Source organism: Triturus cristatus, chromosome 12 (genome assembly GCF_964204655.1).
Source record: "Triturus cristatus chromosome 12, aTriCri1.1, whole genome shotgun sequence".
Classification (NCBI taxonomy): domain Eukaryota; kingdom Metazoa; phylum Chordata; class Amphibia; order Caudata; family Salamandridae; genus Triturus; species Triturus cristatus.
Window position 1 is genome coordinate 174,085,264 of NC_140595.1, and position 24,974 is coordinate 174,110,237.

Consider the following 24,974-nt stretch of genomic DNA (forward strand, 5'->3'; position numbering starts at 1 on the left):
GGTGTAGATTGGATGGTAGCCCTGCCGGTTGCCCTCTTTTACATGCAAATGATAGCCCATTCTAGAACAGGCTTATCTCCCTATGAAGTGGTCTTTGGTAGACCACCAAATATGTGGGGCACTCCAATGCCTAAAAGATTACTGATGTTGATAGTAACATGCTGACAGATTACCTGGCTTCCTTGATGTCTGCACTACTCTCTTGTTGTTCGCAGGTTGCTGCCGCCTTCCCTGACAACACCCAGGTCAAGGGACACTCCATCGCTGATCCGGAACTTTGATAGATCAAGCCCTCTTGAGCCGAGGTGGAAGACGCCGAAATTGGTGTTGCTAACAACAAGGACCGCCGTTAAAGTCGAGGGACGGAAAGGATGGATACATCATTGCAAACGTTACTTTGGGAATAACTGTACTTTCCAAAAGAACACTGACTGCTTGGACTTTGAGCCCCCTTTTCTAGAGGAGACTCCCCAGCAGGAGTTAAACTTAGATCTAAAAAGTCAGAACCCGTTTGATCAATTAAGTCCACTAGGTGGTGAAGCGGTTGAACATGTATTCTGGCTTGCATAAGATCTTGGACAATAACATTGATAAAAAGAGCAAGATAAAAAGCAAATACTGTAAAATATTACGTGGTAGATGTATAGTGACTGTGATTTTTCTATCTCTTCTGTGCATCACGATAATATGTATCAGCTTAATACTACATGCTATTTTTCCTCCTATTGCCTCACTCTTATACTCCTCCACTAATGATACCATAAAGCACACATTTAGTGATCTGCCATCCCATGAGCTATCATATCGACTTGCCTTACGCAACAATACCTTTATTCAGATGCTGCACCATTCACATCAGACTAGCAATGCTACAGACTGCTGGGTCTGTGGCCAACTTCCCCTGTATCAAAAGATGAAGGGAGTGTTGCCTCTTTTCCCATTTCCATTCTCCCATAATGGTTCTTGCGGAGCATGGTTTGCCTTAATGACATCCATCAACGGTGATGCCAAAGAATGTCGAGACAAGGAGTGTAGGGGCGAGTGGGTATGGGGTAACTTGAATAAAGTCATGAACAAAGCATGTTTCCCAGATGAAGAGGGACTTCCCCAAATGAAAGGTACAGATCTAGAAAATGAAGAGTATCTGCAAGGAAATGCGACCCTCGACTTTATAGTGTTGAATGTCAAGCCCATACACAATTTAGGTCCATCCTCAATTACAGTCATGCCAGTAAAAGGGAACTTGTGTGTCAGAAAAGAAGGCTCAGTACATTTGGGGCACAGTGAGTGTGATACTATAATAGTATTCAAAGACAAAGGAAAGTCCTATTTCAGAGCATCACGACACACCTACTTTATTTGTGGCCAGACAGCCTATGTGCAACTGCCCTTAGACTGGGGTGGGACGTACTACATATCATTTCTTTCATTCCTAATAACGCACCGTCTGTATACAAAACAATAACAAGGCTCCACAAGATTGCCCAAAGCATACATCAAGACCCAGGCACGTGGACATGGTCCGGTTGGCTCTGGGGATTAATATCGGCTTGGGGATGGAAAGTGTTGACCGTCTGTGGGTTGATACTATTAATAATATTCAGTTGCTGCCTGTGTCTACAATGTGGGCCAGCGATTTGCGGCCTGTGTGCCACATCATGTATTCCACGTTCAAGTTCTCATTCAAAATCCCGGAAGAAGAAAGAAGAGCAAATGATGTTACATGAACAGATTGATGGATTCCTGAGGATCGATATCTCATGAAGGGTCCGTAGGGGACAAGGAGGGAATGAGGAAATATGAATTTTTATGATCAATTGTGTCCCCTATCTTAGACCCCAACGGCTCCATGTACATGCTACAAGTACATGTATGTTCCCTCCACTTCAAGCTATGAAGACGCAAATACAATTGTGTCCAACGTCAACATGTCCTCTTTCAGATCTGCCATGAATGGGTCAGATATTCCGTTCCTAAGTATGCCTTGCCACCGTCTTTATATGGTATACTTTTCACGTTTTCCAGCTCTGGCAAGGTAGGCCCTGAATTCTGCCATCGAGCTTTTCCTGTTTCTGCCTCTGAATGCTCCAGCCTGGACCTGTATCTGTATCCATGACCTTTGTCTTACTTCCTGCGCGGCTAACAGTGCCTGGCCCGGCCTGTTGCCTGCCAAAACTGTATTCAGCCTTCAAGTTATCTGCTTCGCTCCTCGAGAAATACATTCCTGCCTGGAGAAGGAGGAATTTAAACATGACCCATCTGCAAAGGAGAAAGCCTAGCCTTTCTGTCTCTTTTTGTGTGATTACAAAGCTCACGTCAGTGAAAAGCCCATAGCCCCCGTGCAAGACTTCAGCAGTAAACGAAGAAATAAATGCCACATCGGCTCTTGGTGATGAGCAACCTATGTCACAAATCAGTCCCTGCTCCAGACATCGGATATCAGATAATACAAGATGTGCTGGTCGTTCTGACACTGAAGGCCTCACTCACTGAAGGCCTCACTTCCAGACTTGTCCGGTTGCATAGCAACCCTCCCCACGTCAGTTACACGTCATGCTCGAGTTGAGCACAAGTAAGGCAAAAGTTCCAGTACAATTCCAGCAGATCACGCAACCCCCTCCAGGTATCCACCCACACATGACAAATTACCCATTATCATCAAGTGGACGCCCACATGGACGCCCACCTTCACGCCTACTTACACGCCCACATGCTCTTATCTCATTCTCTCTTGCTCTTTTGCTTACGTACAATTGAGAAATGTATATATACTGTACTCTGTGAATAATGTTTTGAGAATATTGAGAATACTTTTGAGTCCCTTCCAGATCCTTTGTGGTGATGGTAATATTCTCCCTTTGACTCGAGTTATTGGAATAAAGCCCTTTTTGAACCTGATACCACAGACTCAGCCTCTTGCTTTATGCATGATCTTATTTATATACTAAAAATTCTGAGAGTGTAATATTTTATTCACGACAACACTAGGGACTTATAAGGGTACCCCAGAATCCAATCTGTGGTGTACCTAAAGTACATGCAATCAATTTAGAGAGGAGTAGCTAGGCTGGGGTCCTAGATAGCCAGGATCCCAGCCAGACTAAAGTCGAAAAACAGTGAAGCATCAGCAAAATGTGGGGGTAACTATAAGAAGCGGACCCTACTCTCCTACACAACCCCTCCCCCAAACGTAAGGACATTAACCTAACCTTGACCAGTTGAGTCTTCATGTTCTAAGTGGAAATATCTGGAGAGTCCATCTGCATTGGCATGGTTACTCCCAGGTCTATGTTCCACTGTATAATCCATCCCCTGCAGGGAAATGTACCACCTCAAAAGTTTGGGGTTTTCCCCCTTCATCTGTTTTAGCCATAAGAGGGGCTTATGGTCTGTCTGGACAATGAAGTGAGTGACGAACAAGTATGGTCTCAGCTTCGTCAGAGCCCAAACCACAGCAAAGGCCTCCCTCTCAATAGCTGACCAACATTTCTCTCTGGGGGTCAGCCTTCTGCAAATAAAAGCTACTGGCTGATCCTGACCCTCTTGATTCAATTGTGATAACACAGACCCTACCCCCAACTCAGATGCATCTGTTTGAACAATGAATTCTTTGGAGTAGTTAGGACTTTGCAGAATGGGAGCAGTGCACATGGCCTGCTTCAGGCCATCAAATGTCTTTTGACAGCTGACAGTCCGCTGAACTTTCGGTGGCATTTTCTTAGAAGTTAAGTCATTCAAAGGGGTCAGTATGGCTCCATATCCTTTGACAAACCTTCTATAGTACCCAGTCAGGCCCAAGAAAGCTCTGACCTGAGTCTGGGTGGTTGGAGCAACCCAGTCCATGATGGTTTGGATTTTGCTCTGCAATGGTTGAACATGGCATCCACCCACAAGGTGGCCCAGGTACACAACCTGTATCTGCCCTATCTGGCGCTTAGTGGCCTTGATAGTTCGGCCTGCTTTTTGCAGGGTCACCAAAACATTTCTTAGGTGGACCAGGTGATCCTCCCAGGTGGAGCTAAAGACAGCAATATCATCTAGATATGCTGCACTATAGGCTTCCAGGCCTGTAAGGACTTTGTTCACCAACCTTTGAAAAGTGGCAGGTGCATTTTTCAAACCAAAGGGCATCGCCACAAATTGGTAATGCCCACTAGGGGTAGAAAATGCTGTCTTTGGCTTTGCATCATCAGCTAGTCTGATCTGCCAGTAGTCAGCTGTTAGGTCATATGTGCTCAGAAACTTGGCTGAGGCCAAAGTGTCCATAAGCTCATCTGCCCTATGGACTGGATGGGCATCAGTCCTAGTGACTGCATTGAGACCTCTGTACTCTACACAAAACCTCATCTCTCTCTTGCCATCTTTGGTGTGAGCTTTAGGCACTAAGACTACAGGACTGGCTAGCTGAGGGTTCAATAACTCCCAATTCCAACATCTTCTTGACTTCAGCCCTTATGCAGTCCCCGACATGGTCAGGTTGCCTGTAAATCTTATTTTTAACAGGCAGACTGTCCCCAGTGTCCACTTCATGAGTGCACCAGGTAGTCTGACTTGGAGTCAGTGAAAACATATGTCTAAACTGATTGAGAACTGTTCTGCAATCAGTTTGTTGCTGGACAGTGAGGCTGCGTGCCAAGGCTACACCATCTACTGAACCATCATCAGGGTTCTGTGAGAGCAGGTCAGGGAGTGGATCACTCTCCTCCTCCTATCCCTCATCAGTAGCCATGAGCAAGCCCATGTCAGCCCTGTCGACATATGGTTTGAACCTATTGACATGGAGCTCCCTGTAGGGGCTCCTGGGAGTTCAAAGGTCCACCAGGTAGCTAACCTCTCCCTTTTGCTTAATTATGGTATGGGGGCCACTCCACTTATCTTGGAAGGCTGCTGGGGCCACAGGCTTCAACACCAATTCTTTCTGCCCTAGCTGGTAAACAGTCAGCACAGCCTTTTGGTCATGCCAGGCCATTTGTAATTCCTGGCTAGCCTCAAGGTTTTTATTTGCCTTCTTCATGTATTCAGCCATCCTGGAGCGGAGACCAAGTACATAGTCCACAATATCCTGTTTAGGGGATTTGAGAGAGGTAACTCCCATCCCTCCTTTCAATTAACCAATTGCATTGTGGGTGAATTTGTAATTCACTCCACACTCCTTCCACATACCAGTCGAGTAACTAGCCCTAGGAGGGCTCTTGCCATCACAGGTGCTGTGGTGGTCCTAAGAAGAGTAGTTTCTGGATACCTAGTGGCATGGTCCACCACCACCAGTATAAATCTGTGCCCAGATGCTGTCTGAGGATCCATGGGACCAACTATATCAATCCCAACCCTCTCTAAGGGAACCCCCACCACAGGTAGTGGTATCAGGGGGACCTTTGTTGTACCACCTGCCTTACCACTGGCTTGACAGGTGATACAGGAGCGACAAAACTCCTTGGTTTCTTCAGATATGTGAGGCCAATGAAAGTGAGGGACAATTCTGTCCCAAGTCTTGTTTTGGCCTAGGTGACCTGCTAACGGAATATCATGGGCTACTGTTAATAGGAAGCCCTTAAATTTCAGAGGTATAACCAACCTCCTGGTAGCTCCAGGCTTTGGGTCTCTACACTCTGAGTAAAGGAGTCCATCATCCCATTAGTTCCTATAGGTTCCACTAGCTTTCTGTCGCCGGATCCACTGACCTGAAGTGATATTTTTTTTTTGCCACCTTGATTTTTACCAAGTGAATAACTTTCCTCAATATGCTATCTTGTTGAATAGCGGTGCCCCAATCTTCATTCATGTCATACAAACAGACATCTCCTACATATGCAATAAAGCATTCCTCAATCTCCGATTCCCACCCTAAGTTTTCAGACTCCTCAAGGGGAAGCCTGGATAGACAGTCCGTTTGTGAATTTATCCCACCTGGAATACATTCTATTGTGAAACAGTATTCCGGAATTTCAAGACTGGCATCAAAATTACCAGCAGTGGTACATTTAATTTTTTTCTCAGATAGAATATACTAAAGGAATATGATCAGTCTTTAATACAAACTATCTTCTCCATAAATATGCCTTAAATCTTTCCACACGCCACACACAAGCCAAACGTTCTTTTTCAATTACTGACTACTTACGTTCTACCTGTCTGTGTCCTAGAGGCAAAACCCACAGTGAAATGACAACCTCCCTCAATTTGAGATCAGACTGCACCCATTCCATACTCACATGTGTCTACTATAACCACTGAAGTTCTGCCTTCCAAAAATGTTTATAAAGCAGGGGCATTTACAATTCTCTCTCTGATGGTTTTAAATGATTGCTCACACACATCAGACCATACAAGCGCCGCATGGTTTTTAAGACGTTTTCTAAAACATTGTTAAATTGGCAAAAGTCTTAAAAATTTGGCATAAAACTAGGCCTGGGTGGTAAATTCCGTTCCGCTCACCGAATTTGTGGAATTTTGCATTCCACAGAGAACACGGAATTGCCCAAAATTCTGCATTCCGTGGCTTCGCGGAATTTTTTACTTATTCGCGTTCTCAAAATGAGTGTTCGCAAGATATTTCCCCCCCGAAGACGCAAACAGCGTTCGCGAACAGGAAAAAAGCAGCGCGAACAAGCAATTTCGTGTGTTCGCGGAATTTCTGCGTGCTTGCGGAGATCTTTTACCGTTTTTTGGAGCTTTGCGTAGTGAGACTACGCAAATTCCGCCCACACCTACATAAAACTCACACAATCCTATGAATGAAAGTAATTGCTCCTTGGTTTTAGGGGCAGGAGCATCTACTATGGTTTTTACAAGACAAGGTTTTGGTTTTACCCCTTGACAAGAGAAGACATGACCTAAATATTCAATTTCTCTTGTTTTGAAAATACACTTATCTTTTCGTAATGTTGCACCTCTGGATTGAAGCTTATGTTGAACTTTGATTAACACAACATATTGTTCAGATTCATTATCTGTGCATATCATCTTGAAACACAGCTACTAGTGAGAAATCTTGAAACATTGAGGACATAAGTCTTTCGACAAACTGCTGCTGCAGAAGCTAGGCCGAATGGCATTCTACAGAATTGGAAAGTACCCTCTGGAGTGATGAAAGCAGTTAAATGGCAAGAATCCTGGTCTAATTCAACCTGATGATAAGCAGACTTTAGGTCTAACTTTGTAAACCAACTAGAATGGCTGATTTAAGTGATGAGCTCTTTTGTTCTAGGTAAGAGAATATTATCGACCCAGATGGCCTCATTGACACTCCTTAAGTCCACACATTCTGAGTTTCCCCAGATTTTTTTTCTGCCAGAACAATGGGGGTTAACCATAAAATCCCCTCCACTTTTTCAATAGCACACTGTTCACACATAACTTAACACGTTTGAAAGTTCTTTCCTAACGCTCAAGGGAATGTTTTGCACTTTTTGCTTCACTGTAGGAATTTGTTTGACTTTTATGGAGTGTACAGAGTCTGTAATTTTCCCTAGTTTATCCTGAAACACACTTTGAAATTTCCTCTCCCATATGTTTCGTACATTTGTGACAGATTTTATATTGAGTATTTCAAGAGTGACAGGTCTTATTGTCAAGTTAAATTCTGCTTGATGAATTAAACCTAAAACATTGATGCCTTTGTGTGCTACATACACTTTCCCTTTGATAGAGGAAACTAATCATTTGATAGTGGTGTGAAAATAACTAATTAAATCTACCTTGCTACTTTCAAAAGCTACTGTCATCACATCAGGAGGTAACAAAGGTTGCTCCTTCCTTAGTTTGACAATTATCTTGATCTACAATAGGGATCTAAGATCCTGTATCCACTAATGGTTTCGCTGGACTACTTTCAATCCATACCTCAATCTCAGGATCAGGTATTTGAAGTGCTTTGTCTCGTTTCTCACATCTCACTCCTAAAACCAATTCTCAGTGTTCATCTTGTTTGTCTTCATTAATCTCATACTCTTCACCAACTACTCAATGGACAGATTCTCCTCCCCCCACATACCTTTAAAAAGTGACTTATTTTATCAATTATTTTGCATTGTTGACCATGTGCAAGACAATATTTAAACAAAGATATGTGGCTTGGTGACTCACATCTATAACAAGAACTTCTCTGTGGTTGAGAGCTTTGAATATTTAATCTCCCCATACTCTTGCCTTTCTTATTTTCTACTGGTACTACAGGTTTATTTAGAACTGTACCTGAAATGGAGGCTCTACTAAGAGATTCTTCTAAGAATGTCACATCTTCACAGGAACCTTCTATGCTTTTAGCTATATCTATTGCTTTATCCAAAGAAGCGTTTTTACATGTAAGTAGACTTTCGTGTATTTTCTTGGAACTACATTTTACCACCAGTTGATCCCCAATCAACTGTGAAGTAAAATCTTCCAATACATATGTAGTAGCTAAAATCTTCAAGGCTGTGACATAGGAATCCATACTTTCAGATGGTTTTTGCACTCTGGTGAAAAATTTAAATCTATAAACTACTAACTTTTTGTCTCGAAAAAATATTTGTCCAATTGTGCAATGGCAGAATCAAATTCGTCAAGTTCTTCTCCATTAAGATCTTCATATTCTGGTAAATGATCAAATATATTTTGACCCTCTACCCCCAAATGATAGTCCATTAAACCTTTTAAGGGCTCGCCTTAGCAGCGCGCAAATGCTGCTTTGGAGTGACCTTTTGGAATCGCTCCGTACTTTTTCGCAAACTCGTGCATTTACTGCACTGTTTCCAATGAGCCCTCGTGCATGTACAGTGTTTACCTTGCGGGAGCAAGCAGCGGCGCCATCTGTTTGCAATTGTCACGCCTGCCGCTGCTCGCTCCCGTAAGGTAAACACTGTAGATGGACTTTAACATTTGCGGCTGCGCTCTTGTCTTTCAGCGCTTGTTTTTCTTCCAGTTGCTCTGCTTTGAGCTCCTTTGAGGTATGTTGTTTGTTCCTCAGCGCAGCATTGTCTCTAACCGGAGTTTAATTTATTTTAAAATGCGTTGCAAACACATGTTTTTATTTTTTTAGTTCACCACTTCGAGCTCCATTGCGGTATGTTGTTTTTGCTTCTCGGCACAGCATTGTTTGAAATCAGTTTGTTTTAGAATGCATTGCAAATACACTTTTTTATTGTGTTTACATAAAAGTTAGGCTCATGCATTCTAAACTCGCACACCTTTTTTATTAATAGAAAATAATCCTTTTTTTTAAAAACGCTTCGGGAAGAGTGTGTGCGCTTTAGAAAAACTAAACAAATAGGTTTCTAAAGCGCGCACACACACGAATCCTGAAGCGTTTTAACAAAGCTTTGTTTTCTAGTGATAATGTACAGTGTGCGAGTGTTTAAAATGTTTATTTTTAAATTAACTGACATTAACATTGTGTTTGATTTGTCTTTTTTTGTATTTATCTTAAGTGCGATAACAAGCGCACACTCTAACATCCATACAAAAGGAAGCTTTTCAAAATGCTTCGAAAACACATTCTTATCATTAAAGGCTTCCTTCTCCTTTCTTTTCTGTAATTTCCGCCCGGCACTGGCTCGGTGAGTCTACTCATCTGGGTTATTCTTTGCAATGTGACTTTTACCTCCAAACCAGTCGAGCCCCTGTACACAGCCCGCCCTCATCACCATTTGAGGTCAGGCGGGCGGAAGTCTCAGATCTTTTTCCAAGGCTTGGTCCCAGCCACACTTCTTCAGAATGGAAGCAGACATATTACACGGCACATCCCTGGTGCCCAAAAACGATGCAGGCTACACTGTATGGTTTTAAAGTCATACCACATGATGCAGAGAATACACATTTATTTGATGTATTCATTTCTTAAATTTCTTAATATAGCACTCCAGCAGGGTGACCAGTTGTGCCGGATTTTACAAATTCAGAATGGGACGTTGCCAATTTCATAATGCATTTTCAGAAATAATACTTCATGCCCCGCTTATGCCGTTTCTAGGCGCTGCAATTAACAGGTGATGCTACTGCCCAATTTAATGCTACTCAATTCACCGACCGCGGACGGACAGACTGCTCAGTTGGCCGTTTTCAGCAGGCAGACATGTGACTGCAAATCAATACACATGTCAGCAGCAATTGTCTTGTTACAGTTCCAAACTGGCAGCAGAGCAGCAAACGGTCTAACATGACAGCCCTAACCAAAAAAGCATTTACAATGCAATAGGTCTCGCAGTTACACAAGTTTAAGCTATTGGCATTGTAAATGACAATGCCTTTTATTAAGGTTTTTAAAACGAAAACAAAAATAAAAGCCATTGTTATTTGCAATGTCAATAGCTCAAACGCGTAAATGCGAGACCTATTGCATTGAAAATGATTGTTTCCTTTCTGGTTAGATCTTTGTTGCGTCAATTGCTATTATACATGTCTTAAAAGAGTGAATCCACAACTTCCATTCCAATTGTAGGTCACAAGTTTCTTGCAAAAATGTTGTTGGCAGAGAAAAACTCTGCATATCTTCTTCCTTGAGTAACCACTCGTGAGAAATGAAGAGTACAGAAGAGAAAAAAAACAAGGTTCTTTAGTGCAGAAGTCTACGTAATTATATGTGACAATCACAGTTGTGGCTTGAAAGGAACATGCATAAATGTAGAAGTTGCTGAAATCCAGACCTGCACAAGCATGCAAATCACTGAATTTAAATATGATTTTGTGTGCACATCACAGATTAGAAGAACCTTGATGTGCCATACTGCATGTGCAAGCGTACGAATGCTGAAATGAACTGGAATCCTGTGTGCACATCACAGTTTTAAATTAGACTTGGCATGCCATACTGCATGCAGCCACTAGAGGCAGTATATGTTACACATTAATTTGAAAGTTATCATACTTATGGCCACTGGAAATATGCGATTTTTTGCTAGCGCAATCTTCCGTAAAATTATGGATTTGCAGCATTAGCCACATAATACATCCCCCTGCAGCAAGATCTGCAAGTTTTAACTAAAACAAATTGTTTCTAGCTCAAATGGATCAACTGTAACAAGTAAAGCAGCTTTGTCTGTTCTGTGCAATGGAATATCTTTCCAGACTGGGTGGCTGGTCATCTTTCTTTCGGGTTCTTGCTGTGTTTGGGTGTCAGGCTTGTTTTGGCATGGTGAAACCGTTGTCCAGGTTAAAATGTGTAAAAATGACAAAATAATGCGATAATATTGCGCAGCAAATTTTGCTTTTCTAGCCATGCAATTTAGTAAAGCCTGCTACTTCATTTTGACCTCCGTCACCACCTAATTTCAGTGGCCATGACCATACCCACTACCTCATCTCTTCTTTTGTTTTAAAAATTCTGAGAATCCATTTATGCTCCAAAATTAATAGCATGTCTCCGGACAGTTGTCTAAAACCCAGGAAGTAAAACCAGCCAATTTACTGACAAATGAAACAAATTCTTTACAAGGCTTAAATGAAATTCTATATTTACATCAACTAGTCGATCACAGCTACATTTGGCACTGGAAAAGAAAAAAATAGGGTGGGAAGTAGACAGTAACCTGTACATTACTAAATAATGGAAGTTAGATTGGACTATCCATTTGAATACAGTATTTGATGACTGCTCTCTATGCACACCAGATCAACTATGGTACGTTAATAGAAAAAAAGGTTTATCTGGGTTGGAGTAGGTGGCATTTGAGGACCCTTTTTATGATGTTTGGCAAGGGCAAATTCTATTTCAAGAGGACATTAAATTCAAAGTGTTCAAGTAGGCAATATGATTTTATTTGTGAGAAAGTTATGAGGCAGGAGGGGTTAGAAGTGATCAATAGCTAGCTATGGCTTGGTAGGATTTGCCTATTCTCCTTATGTCAGTATAATTTGGTGTAAAAAAAAAAAAACATTGATTACAGTTTAGGCTGCACAAGAACCCATACTTGTTAAAATGAAGCAGGTGTACGATTCCAACGGTATACCATTATAATAGCCTGATTAATCAAGGTGATGCATTAGCATTTTGCACAAAGTGTTTTAATTGAATGCACAAAATCAATAATATTGTGAATGGAAAACACGTTGTCAAATTTGTCAAAACATACTTCACAGAAAGCCTACATTTTAACTCTAGGTTGCCAACAACTTCTTCCTCCATTTACTTTTCAATATAAATGGGGTTTCAAATATTTCCTTCTTTTACACTATCATTACAAGTTGGTGACTTAAATGATGTAAAATTAAGATCTACCCATTTATTGAATTTCTAATCCTGCTCTGCAAACTAAGCATATATGCTTCGGTTTGTACTTATGAACAGAAAAATAATTAAAATGGTTTAGCATCTTCTTATGCCAAACAGCATTGCATTCATAAAGAGCAATTAAATGCAAGTGTATGTAAACCGAATGAGAAACATTCACATCAGAATAAATAGATCATAATTATTGCATTGTGTCAACTGGGTATGTTTAAATTAAAGGCTGAGGGGTGTATATGTGTGTGGATGCACCAGGAGCTAAAGTAAAGCATGTCATTAACACAAAGTCCGAACCAACATCTCAAATCCGAACAAAGTAGATTTATGATAAAAAAAAACTAATTCATAAGACAGTTATCTATTATTTCCCAGTGCCACACTTATTCTTACAAATCTTCAAAAACGCTATTACTAATACTAAAGACTAAGGCATGTGACAGCATTTTACCACACCAGGTATGGCATGCTTGATCCTAATAAAAGGTAAATTGCATCATGGATGCAATAACAATTGACATCTTGGCAAAGATAATGTCACTGATTTAAAAAAAGAAAAACCTACCTATACTTAGGAGTATAAGCTAAATACTCTATGCCCTCATGATTCTAATGAACACAAGGGGAGTGAGATTCAAACCAGACTAGACTATACAAATTTGTAAGATAAATTTGTATGGAATTTTGGTTGGCGGCATGAGATGACATCCTTTATCATTCGAAGTAACTTCTGATAATGAAAAATGCCAAATTTAAAAATCACTCTTGGGTCTTGAGACCTGTGAAAAAGAATGTGCTAGCTTTTGTATAAACTGACTTCCAACAATGTTTATAAACAAGTCCATTCACTAAATTAAGTTGAAAGTGAAGATTACCAAACCTCCAAGTAGTCTAACATTTCATCTTCGCATACAACTAAAGAATAATAGTGAAAGAGAAAACACAAAATGACAAAATGCATTAACTCATAAATACATTTTGGCATTGTGAAAATTAACAAAAACTACAAGAACTGTAACAGAGAAATAAAGAACGTACAGTGTATTTATAAGTTTTAAAACACAAAGAACATAAAAAGACCTGTTTCTGTACAGTTCCGGACTAGCACAATCTGGCAATGTGTTACAATATTTTTTATTACATTAAATTATGGAAAAAAAAATACTTTCAAGCAAAGACTTTAAATTAATCCAGTTCAATTTCTCGGTATTTCCATTCAATGACATCTGTTTGTAAATTACCAACTAAATGCAGAAACTGAAAAAAAATGTGATGAAGGGAGGGCTCTGGTGAGACATCACCAAGGAAACAGAATCCAAAGCAGCAATTTCCTGATAGTGTTAGGACTGTTACTCAAAATCAGCACAGCAGCAGTGACCCACCTTCAGGAGAAAAAGTAAAAAAAAATTAATAAAAACAAAACAAAATAGCTGTAAAAACTCGCAGCTTTCATTTTCAGGTCCATATTTCCTCACAAGAACTCCCAACAGTAGTATCCTGTGATGCCCTTTCCTTGAAGGGCTTTCCCATATTTCTCCCCTTTCCAGGTATCTCTTCTTGCAAAAAAAACACGTTTTTCCAGTCATCAGTGAACACTCTTAATAATGACTTCCAATCCATGTTGGCGGAGCTGTGCATGTAGGAGACGATTCTTGTTCTGAAGTTCTTCCACCTGAAAGAAGATGGGCAAGAAATGAGTAGCATTGTACTGAACTTTCAATAAGGCTGTTTTCAGTTCACCTTTGCTCAGCATTATGGGCAAGACTTTTGAACTTTAAATCTTGCAATATAAATGTAATATTAAAGTAAAAATACCTCTTGTGATTTTGAAGGTCTTAAAACAATTGTATTCACACGGAAGTATATTATTTTGCTTTATTTCTTGTACTTTATATAAAACATTAGTCATACTTGTTGCAAAGAGTATACAGAATTTCACTAGCTTAATAGAATAAATTAGAGATTACGTTTCAATAATATGTTTGCATAGGTAAGGTATAATGTAAATACTGATGAGGGTGGCATATAGGGAACCATGTCTGCGTAGTGGGAATTTAGTCAATAAAACAATGGATTCAAGTAAACATCCTGATCAGTACATCAATGTCTCTTCCCATAAAACGATTTAGGATCATACTTCACCCTCTTGCCCATATATCTGTATAAACTAAACTGGAGCCTTGGTTTACGAAGATTTCCATGGAATCATTTGGTAATTCATCTCTGCACTACAAACAAATGGCATGACAATTGCAGATTGTGTGTTACATAAATTCAACCAACTGCGACAATAAAACTTTTCAAAGTCAACTATTTTTAATGATTACATACACACACGTATGTATGTATGTATGTATGTATGTATATATATATATATAAATATAAAGCAGAAAGTGGGAGCATGCAGTAGTAATGAACAGAAGTGCATGCTGGGATGCCAAACATTTTAGTATTCAAAGAACACGTTACTTACCTTTGGTAACAATGTATCTGTAAGAGACATAGGTTAGTTATAGATTCCTTACTTTAGAATTACCCCCCCCCACTCGTCAGACTGGATCCAGAGATATTTTTCTTAGCAGTACCCCTGCGCGTCGGTCAACTCTGCGTCCATCGTCGGTGTCGTGGTCGCTGGGTTGACGTTGAAGTGTCTACTTAGACGCGGCCCTTGCGTGCTCACGTCAGTTCTGACCAGACTTTCCACGCCAGAATCGCAGAGCCATGAAAGACACTGACCACTGGTGTGCCACAACTAGGGCCGTGTAAGGGAATTCCTATCCCTAGAAGTCAGTGGGCAGAGCGGGGAAGGATGGGTGGTGTGGTAAGGAATCTATAACTAACCTATGTCTTGTCCAGATACATCGTTACCGAAGGTAAGTAACTTGCTCATCTGAAAGAGACAGATTCCTTACCGTAGAATAGATACCCCACCAATACCAACCCCTGAGGAGGGTCTGCAAACCAAGTTCACACCTGAAAATCCCGGAGGACAGAACGGGCAAAATAGACATCCCTCCGGACTTGGATGTCCTGGCAGCATTGTCTGGTGAACTTGTGCTATGTGTGCCATGTTGCCGCCTGTCAAATGTCAAGAAGTGGGACTCCACGTGACAATGCAGTATTTGCTGACGTACTGCTAGTGGAATGAGCACGCAGCCCCACTGAAGGTTCCTTTTTCGCTAAAGCGTAACAGATTTTAATACAAAGGACAACCCATCTGGAGATGGTACGCTTTTGGACTGCCCGACCTTCTTGGCACCCACTTAGCAATGAGGAGCTGATCATCCACCCTGAAATCTTTTGTGTGGTCAAGGTAGAAGGACAGCACACGATTTGGGTCCAGACGGTGGAGCCTCTCCGCCTCTTTGGAATGCTGTGGAGTTGGGAAAATGGTGGGCAAAGTAACAGTTTGTCTTATGTGAAAAGGTGTAACCACTTTAGAAAGGAACGAGGGTCTTGTCCTAAGCACCACTTTGTCTGGAAGCACAGAGAAGAAAGGCAGCCTAGAGGATAGAGCCTGAAGCTCACTCACCCTGCGAGCAGAGGTGATAGCAACAAGAAAAGCAGTTTTCAAGGTGAGGAGCCTGAGAGGACAGTTGTGAAGAGGCTCGAAGGGAGCGCACATAAGATAAGTCAAAACAAGATTCAAGTCCCGCTGGGAGATTATGAAAGGAGATGGAGGAAAAAGATGAATAATGCCCTCAAAGAGTCTGTTTATAATAGAGGACTTGAATAAAGAATGCTGATCTGGTAGCTGAAGAAAAGCATAACTAGCCGCAAGATAGTCTTTTAGAGTGCCAGGCGCAGAACCCTGCTGGGCCAAAGAAAGGATGAACAAGAGAACCTCAGAAAGAGGGGCAGAAAGGGGATCCACAGCCTTTGCTGTGCACCATGCCACAAACTTATTTTAACGACAGGCGTATACCGTTTTAGTGGAGGGACATCTGGATGCCAAGATGATGTTACAGACTTTGGGAGGAAGGTCAAAAGGTGTCAACTGATGCCGCTCAATTCTCACACAAGGAGGTGGAGGCTGGACAGATTCAGGTGGAGAACCGTCCCCTGTTGCTGCGACAGACTATCCTCTCGAAGGTGCAGTTTGATCAGAGTTTAGATGGCCATGCTCAGGAGCTCAGGGTACCAGACTCTTTGTACCCAGTCCGGAGCCACAAGAATGACTTGGGCCCGGTCACGCTAGACCTCCTCATCACTGAGGGCAGAAGTGGTACAGGCATAAAGGCATGCAGGAGGCTGCAATTCCACTTGCAACAAAAAGCGTCGCAGAGCGAGTGCCGCCATGGAAACTCCAAAGTGCAAAACTGCAGACATTGCCCATTCTCTTCGATGGTGAACACAGCTGACAGAGACCTTGCACCACCTCCGAGTGAAGACGCCATTTGTGATCTACTAAGCACCAGCGGCTGAGTTTGTCCACCCAGGCATTTAGAGAACCTGCCAGGTGTTGAACCACCAGGGTTATGCTCTGATGTTCAAGCCATGTCCAAAGGCGAAGCGCCTCTTCACATAGGGTCCACAACCCCACCCTGCCCTGTTTGTTGCAGTACCACATGGCAGAGGTGTTGTCTGTGAACACCACCACTACTTTCCCCTTGAGGGAGGGAAGGAATGCCTTCAGTGCCGGGCGGATTGCCCAGAGCTCCAACAGGTTGATATGGAGCCAGCACTCCACCAGAGACAAGACTCCTCTGATCTCCGCCTCTCCCAGATGGCCGCCATATCCCAGGAGTGATGCATCAGTCACCACTGTTCGCTCTGGTTGGGGAAGGGAGAGAGATCTGCCTCTGACCCAATATTGGCCCTTTAACCACCACTGTAGTTGTGCAGTTCCCTCCGATATTTGGACATAGTTGGAAAGAATCCTCTGATGCTGCGTCCACTGGAACTTCAGGTCCCACTGCAGAGCCTGCATATGCCATTTGGCATGATCCACCAGCAGGATTCAGGAGGTCATGAGGCCCAGCAGCATTAGGGTCATTCTCATCGAAATCCGGGAGAGAGGCTGAAACATCGGTATCATATTCCGAATATCTCGGACTCACTGCTCGGGAGGATAGGCCCGAAACTGCACTGTGTCCAGAACAGCTTCGATAAAAAGGAGCGTCTAAGAGGGAGTAAGGTGTGACTTCGGCACGTTGATAGTGAACCCGAGTGAGTGCAGGAGATTTGCAGTAGTCTGGTGGTGGGAGGCGACAGCTTGGGGCGAACCCGCCTTTAACAACAGTCATCGAGATAGGGGAAGACTAGAACCCCTGATCTGTGCAGATGAGCTGCGACCACCGCCATCACTTTCGTGAACACCCAAGGGACACTGGTAAGACCGAAGGAGAGCACAGTGACCTAAACATGGTTGAGGCCTACCGTGAACCGTCGGTAGCGTCTGTTAGACCTCAGAGGTCGGTGGGTCCCGCAGCCACGCAGAGGCTGGGCAGCCTGCTTGGACCGGTGGCTAGACTGGGCCGGACGTGGTGGGGTGCCCCTTCAATAGCCGCGAAAAGCAGACTGGGGTGGATGGGTAGCGAGGCCTAAGGATCTGGCTGTAGCCCGAGCCTCCTTAAAGTGCTTGAGTCTTTGTCGCCAAGTGGAAACACCCATTGAAAGGCATGTCCAGAAAAGTTGACTGGACAGCCCCCGAAAAGCCAGATAGCCGCTATTCCTGGTTGAGGACAAGGGCTACAGACCTAGCAATCGTTCTGCCTAGGGAATCGGTGGTGTCCAGTCCCCATTGAATCGTAAATTTAGCTGCGTCCCTCCCATCTGCCACTGCTTGGGAGAGAACGGCCAGGGCACAGAGGCAGCACTTGTGCAAACGTATACCAAATAGTATGAAAGTATCGGACCAAGAGGAATGCGGTATTCACGGACTGCAGTGCCAAGTTGGAGGAAGAAAATATGTGCTTCCCAAGAGGATCCAGCTTTTTGGATACTGTGTCCGGGGGAGCAGAAGGGAGCGCGTCCTTGGAAGAAGAGGCATTGGACCACCAAGCTTTTGGGGGAAGAGTGTTGGGTGAGGAAAAATGGGTCACCGGAGCCGGCGGGCAAATGTCCTTTCCACAGGAGCCCCTCTGCTGGGCTTGGGCCAGGTGCTCCATTGAAGAGCAGAAGGGGTTTAGAGGAGGTTGCCGTAGGTTCAGCTGCGGTTTTCACAACTACAGCAAAGGACGAGACCCCGTCTGTAGCCATGGTAGGGGGAGAAAGCATTCCAAGGTCTGGAGAATTGTCCAGACCACTAGCGTCACCCAGGTCCTCTCTCCAGTCCAGCTCTTCAAGTTGGTCTGCTAAAGGGTCCAGCGACCCCCGCCAATCCTCATCACCACCTTCTGGGCGATAGGGAACACCTGGGATGAACAGGGGAAAAAAAGTACCCTCTGGCGTTGGGTTGGACGTCGACCGACATCAGTCTGGCTCCATCTTGGGGATGAGGATGGGGACGGCGTTTGCCGTGGGAATGGCTGATGCAGGAGGCGGCGTTGCCAGGGACAGTCAGGTAAGATCGAACAGCGTCGATCAGGAACCAGGCCTGGATCCACAGGGGCCCTCTGGCACCGGGGCGGGAGCCACCGGCATTGAAGACCCAGGACCCCCAACAGGCTCCACGGGGACCGAAGGAGTGCTAGCAGGGCTGGGCTGCCCAAAGATACGTGGAGGGCTTTCTATCATGTACGAAGTTGGGCAGGAGAAGCTCCGGGTCCGGGAAACAGGGGAGGCGCAGAGTCGTCCTTGAATCAGCCACCGGAGACGGAGCCTTAGAGCAACGGCGCTTCGGATCCCGCGTCGCATCAGTTGACCAACAGAGAGAAGGCAAAGAGCGCCGGTGTTTCTTCACCTTCTTCTTGTGCTTCGACTTACCTGAGGACTTCAAAGACTTTGAATGGGACGAGGTGTGGGAGCTCCGCGAACGGTCTTGAGACCTTCCCCTCGAACGAGACTGGGAGCGACGCAAAGCCGACCACGGGACCACTCCCTCAAAGACTTAGGATTCATGGCCCGGCGGTCAGAGCACGACTTTTGGTGGTGGTCTCGCTCAGACACCAAAGGCACACGAGGTGTGGGTCCGTCACCAACATCAGCCTGTGACAGGCCTCGCAAGGCTTGAAGCAGGTCCGACAATGGGACATCCCTTGCAAACAAGGAGTCAAAGGTCAAAAAGAAGTCAACAAAATATCTAAAAAAGTTTAGCCAAAAAGCAACCAAAGGTGTAGCTTTCTCCAGATCTGCGCTACGCTGGCTCAATAAAAGAAAGAACTGACGTCAGCGCCCAGGGGTGGCTTCTAGGTAGACACCGCACTGTCATCCCGGCGACCACAACGCAGACAACGGACATGGAATCAATCGACGCCACCTACCAACACGTAGGGGTACTGCTACGAAAGAATTCTCTGGATCCAGTCTTACGTCTAGGGGTAATTCTAAGGTAAGTAATGTATACATGTCTCTTTCAGATAGTTGCTTTATAAATGGTCTCTCTTTGTAAACAGAAATTTTGTTGCTGTTATAATTGTTATTAATACAGTTCTGTGTGTGTGTGTATATATATATATATTCACTGAAAAAACCATAGGTTTCAGACATGTTATAGTTAGCGGAAATTTTACTGATAAAAAACCAATGAAATTCCCCCGTTATAGTTAGTGCAGGCAACTATAACTCACGCGACCGCAATCCTCTGCTGATGCTAATACTGTATTTAGACACTTATTTGCCCATGTCTTCTTCCATAAATTTTTAGCTATACATATATTAGAAATATTTTTTTTTCATAAAGACACATATGTCATCAGCAGAAGATTGCGGTCGCGTGAGTTATAGTTGCCTGCACTAACTATAACGGGGGAATTTCATTGGTTTTTTATCAGTAAAATTTCCGCTAACTATAACATGTCTGAAACCTATGGTTTTTTCAGTGAATTTGTACGGTTTTTTAAATGCTAAGTTACTTTACGCCATTCGTGGCGTGCACGCCCACTTAACGCAGTTCGTTCCGTGCGTGCACGGTGCGCTTCGCGCACCGTGCGTGCACGGTGAGCACGCGGTGCGCTTCGCGCACGGCGCGCCCACTTTACGCAGTTAGTGCCGTACACGCAAGGTGGGCACGCAGTGCGCTACGCGCACCGCGTGCCCACGTTACGCACCGTGCGCACATGGAGGACATATTATGCGCTTCCTTGTAATAGGTAATCTGTTAAATTTAATTTGTAAGTGATGACAATAATATGCCATGCACATAGAGTTATTTTTTTTTTATTAAAATTTTTAGCGTACGGTAAGCGTAATCGGCGAAATTTTCAAAAAATAAAAATTTACCGTTTTTGGCCTTTGAGGACTCAACTAACATGGCTATGTGCATGGGCGCTGTCTAAACAGCCCCTTTATATGTTTTTTGCCTTTATTTACTGCCCCCCCCTCAGAGTGCGAGAGAGAAAATGGCGGCCGCCGCTTCCTGGTTTCGACCGATTCGAATGTTTACTTAGATGTAACAGCCAATCAGAATCGCGCTCGCCACCGTACGCGTACGGTAAGCTTACGGTAAGCGTACCGTAAGCTGGCTCAGATATATATATTGATTTAAAGGCTATTTTCTCAGAATCTACTGAACAGATTTACACCAAACCTACAAAAGGCACTTCCTTGACCTGAGGACTACCTCTCTGCCAAATTTCTAGTAATTCTGTTCAGCCGTTCGGGCTGTAGCCCTGTCTAAAGGTCCTATGGAAAAATGCATGGGAAAAATGCGTTTTGGGACCCCCCTTTTATCTCAGCCCCCGCTTGACGAATCCCCCCGAGACTTTCAGGGTAGGAGCGGAGCGTAGCGCCCCACCTATTTTGAGAAATTCGCGAGGATTCGTCGACCGGCGCCAAAGTTATTCAAAATAGAATGTTGCGGATTTCCTATGGAAAAGGGGTCCTAACTATAACTACCTACTGGCGACCGCCAGTAGGTAATATATATATATATATATATATATATATATATATATATATAGGCTAAACCTTTATTAAAGGCGGTGTCTGTATAGACAAATGTTTTTATATATATATATATTATTCACTGAAAAAACCATAGGTTTCACACATGTTATAGTTAGCTGGACATTTCACTCGTAAAAAACCATTGAAATTTCCCCGTTATAGTTAGTTCAGATAACTATAACTCGCGCGCCCGCAATCCACTGCTCATGACGTCACATATTACATCACTCATGACATGGTCAGTGGCATCACTCATGACATCATCCTTGTGATAGAGTGGCGGTCGCGCGAGTTATAGTTATCTGAACTAACTATAACGGGGGAATTTCAATGGTTTTTAACGAGTGAAATGTCCAGCTAACTATAACATGTGTGAAACCTATGGTTTTTTAAGTGAATTTGCAAGATTTTTTAAATGCTAATTTATGTATGTATTATATTTTTTATATATTTATTTTACAATAAACTACCTATGTATATAGTTAAAGATTGACTGTATCCTCTAATATGGAATGGCTCGGCTCTTTTTTTAAAAATTTGGATAAAGTTGAACAGCATAGTTAATATCTTCTATAAACTTATAAATAGTTTTAAATGTTTTTTTCACCCCGCGATTTTTTGAAGAAAAAAAAAAATGGCTGACAAAGGCTAGGGGTCAGGAACTCTCTACCCTGCCCCCATTTCACGTTCTCCACCTTTCTTTTTCACTGTCACACACAAAATGGCGGCCGACACGTCCTGATTTCGACCGATTCGAATGTTGACTGACATGTAACCACCAATCAGAATAGCGCGCGCACGTTATGGTGCACGCACTCTGCGCGCACGGTGCGCGAATATAGATATTTATGTACTTTTAACTGCAATTTTCTCAGGAACTACTGAACAGATTGACACCATATATGCAAAAGGCACATGCCTGACCTGAGGACTACCTCTTTGCCAAATTTCAAGTAATTCTGTTCAGCCGTTCGGGCTGTACCTTCGACTAAAGGGCCTATGGGAAAATGCATGGGGAAAACGCGTTTTGGGACCCCCCTTTTTTCTCAGCCCCCGCTTGACGAATCACCCCGAGACTTTCAGGGTAGGAGCTGAGCGGAGCGCCCCATTAGTTTTGAAAATTTCGCGAGGATTCGTCAACCGGCGCCAAAGTTAATCAAAATAGAATTTTCAGATTTCCTATGGGAACTCGGTCCTAACTATAACTATCTACTGGCGACCGCCAGTAATTATATATATATATATATATATATATATATATATATATATAAATAAAATATACACACACACACATATATATACACAAATAAATAATATGTTAATAAAGGTTTGAATGCTCAAAATAAAAAAAATTAAATACAATTAAATATTAACCAGCCTTTTGTAACATACATCGTTTCTGAATTACAATTAACAGAATTTTAGACTCTTTTATCCTGGATCCACAAATTCACATCTTGATATAATTAAGAGCATGTACAATGATATATTAAGAAGTGAAAAATATCTTTTACCTGCTGTCGCAGAACCTCATTATCCATTTGAAGTTGAGTAAGGCCTTGCAGCTCCTCAGATAGTCGAAGGTTGCCTTGTCTTAACTCCTGGATGTAATCGCAGGCCTTTGACAAAATTCCACCCTTACTCTGCAAAAGATGGGTGGTGTTAATCTGTACTACTTCAGTGGAATACTTATAACCAAGAATAAACAATTAAGTAGTTTTATACTGTTTAAACCTAAGCACATTGCTATTACAACAGAAAAAACATCTCAATAAAGTATGTGAAACCACTTTATACTGCGATCTTTGGGTACAACTGCCACGTTCAGGTCAAAATTATAATCGTGGACCACGGAAGCTAAAATACGTGCCGCTAATTGCAGAACAAGTGAATCTTTAAACATACAAGCAAACCTCTGTACGAACAAGTGAACGTCTGTACAGCTCAATGGAAAGGGGTAAAAGTTACTCAGTTGTAATTGTGCTTCTACTTCAGAGCGATTGCCATGAAATTGATCTGCACTGTATAGCTCTGCCCAAGTGCAGGATCTGGGAGCAATTTAAAAGCATAAGCTACTTACCTTCGGTAACGATATATCTGTAAGGAACATTAGAAGTAATAGATTCCTTACCTTAAAATTACCCCCAGGCGTCCGGAATGTTTTCGTCAGCAGTACCCCTGCGCGTCGGTAGGCGTCATCGTGCGGCTCCGCGTGCATCGTTGGCGCCGGGATGACGTCGCTGGAGCTACTTAGACGCGCCCACGTGCGCGGACGTCAGTTCTATACACTACTTTCCACACCAGGGATGCAGAGCCATGCAAGAAACTGACCACTGGTGCCATGAAACTAGGGCCCTGAAAGGGATGACCTTAACCCTAGAAATCAGTTCACAGAACAGGGAGGATGGGTGGGGCGGTAAGGAATCTATCACTACTAATGTATCTTACAGATATATCATTACCGAAGGTAAGTAACTTGCGCATCTGAAAGAAACACATAGTGATAGATTCCTTACCTTAGAATAGATACCCCAGCAATACCAACCCCGGTGGTGGGTCTGCAAACCAAGATCACACCAGAAAGCCTGGAGAACAGAACGGCCAAAGAAGCCATCTCTTTGGACTAGGCTGTCCAGGCAGTAGTGCTTGGCAAACGTGTGCAGCGAGGTCCACGTAGCTGCCTGACAGATGTCATGCAAGGGAACACCCCGTCCCAAAGCAGTAGTGGCTGCTGTCGCCCTGGTACAATGGGCGCGCAGCCCCACCAGAGGCTCTTTTTTAGCCAAAGAATAACAAGCCTTTATGCACGGCCCTACCTTTCTTGGCGCCCAGGTAGCCAACAAAGAGCTGATCATCCTTCGGAACTGTTGTGTGTGGTTTAGATAGAAAGAGAGCGCACGTTTTGGGTCCAGACGGTGGAGCCTCTCTTCCTCTTTCGAGGGATGCGGAGGCGGAAAGAAGGTAGGCAAAGTGATGGTCTGCCCGATGTGAAAGGCAGTGACAACCTTCAGCAGAAAAGATGGACGCATCCTTAGAACCACTTTGTCCGGATGGACAGAGAAAAGGAGGTTTAGAAGGAAGAGCCTGGAGGTCACTCACTCTTCTGGCAGAGGTGATGGCCACCAGGAAAGCGGTCTTTAAAGTAAGAAGACGAAGAGGACAGTTGTGAAGTGGCTCAAAGGGAGCAAACATCAGATATGTCAGAACCAGGTTCAAGTCTCACTGAGGCATTATGAAGGGAACAGGAAAAGATTAGTAATACCTTTTAAGAATCTATTTACAACAGGGGACTTGAAAAGGGAAGGCAGATCTGGAAGCCGTAAAAAGGCTGAAATGGCTGAGAGATAGCCCTTGATAGCGCCCAGAGCAGAGCCCTGCTGGGCCAAAGAAAGAAGGAATAGAAGGACCTCTGAAAGAGGGGCAGAAAGGGGATCCCCAGCCTTTGCTGTGCACCATGCCACAAAATTATTCCACCTACAGGCGTATACCGTCTTAGTGGAGGGACGCTTGGCTGCCAAGATTACGTCACAAACTTTGGGAGGCAGGTCAAAACTGCCACCGCTCAATCTCCACACAAGGAGGTGGAGGCTGGACAGGATGTTCCAGCCATGTCCAGAGACGCAGAGCCTCCTGACATAGGGTCCATGACCCCACCCCGCCCGGGTTGTTGCAGTACCAAATGGCAGTGGTGTTGTCCGTGAACACCTGCACTACTCTCCCCTTGACAGAAGGAAGGAATGCTTTCAGTGCAAGTAGCATCGCCCGAAGCTCCAGAAGGTTGATATGG

At 43.5% G+C, this 24,974-nt stretch overlaps 1 protein-coding gene across 3 annotated transcripts in view; it reads right to left on the reverse strand.

Moving 5' to 3' along the window:
* Positions 1-11,960: 11,960 nt before the first annotated feature.
* The window catches only part of USF1 (upstream transcription factor 1), a 140,417-nt gene continuing 127,403 nt past the window's right edge, over positions 11,961-24,974 (reverse strand). For all 3 annotated transcript variants that reach the window (XM_085639049.1, XM_085639051.1, XM_085639050.1), the window contains 2 exons: positions 22,702-22,830; positions 11,961-13,871 (listed from right to left, as the gene is read on the reverse strand). In XM_085639049.1, the coding sequence (XP_085495175.1) occupies positions 13,785-13,871; positions 22,702-22,830 (216 nt within the window). In that variant the 3' untranslated portion in view covers positions 11,961-13,784. The remainder of the gene's footprint in view (positions 13,872-22,701; positions 22,831-24,974) is intronic.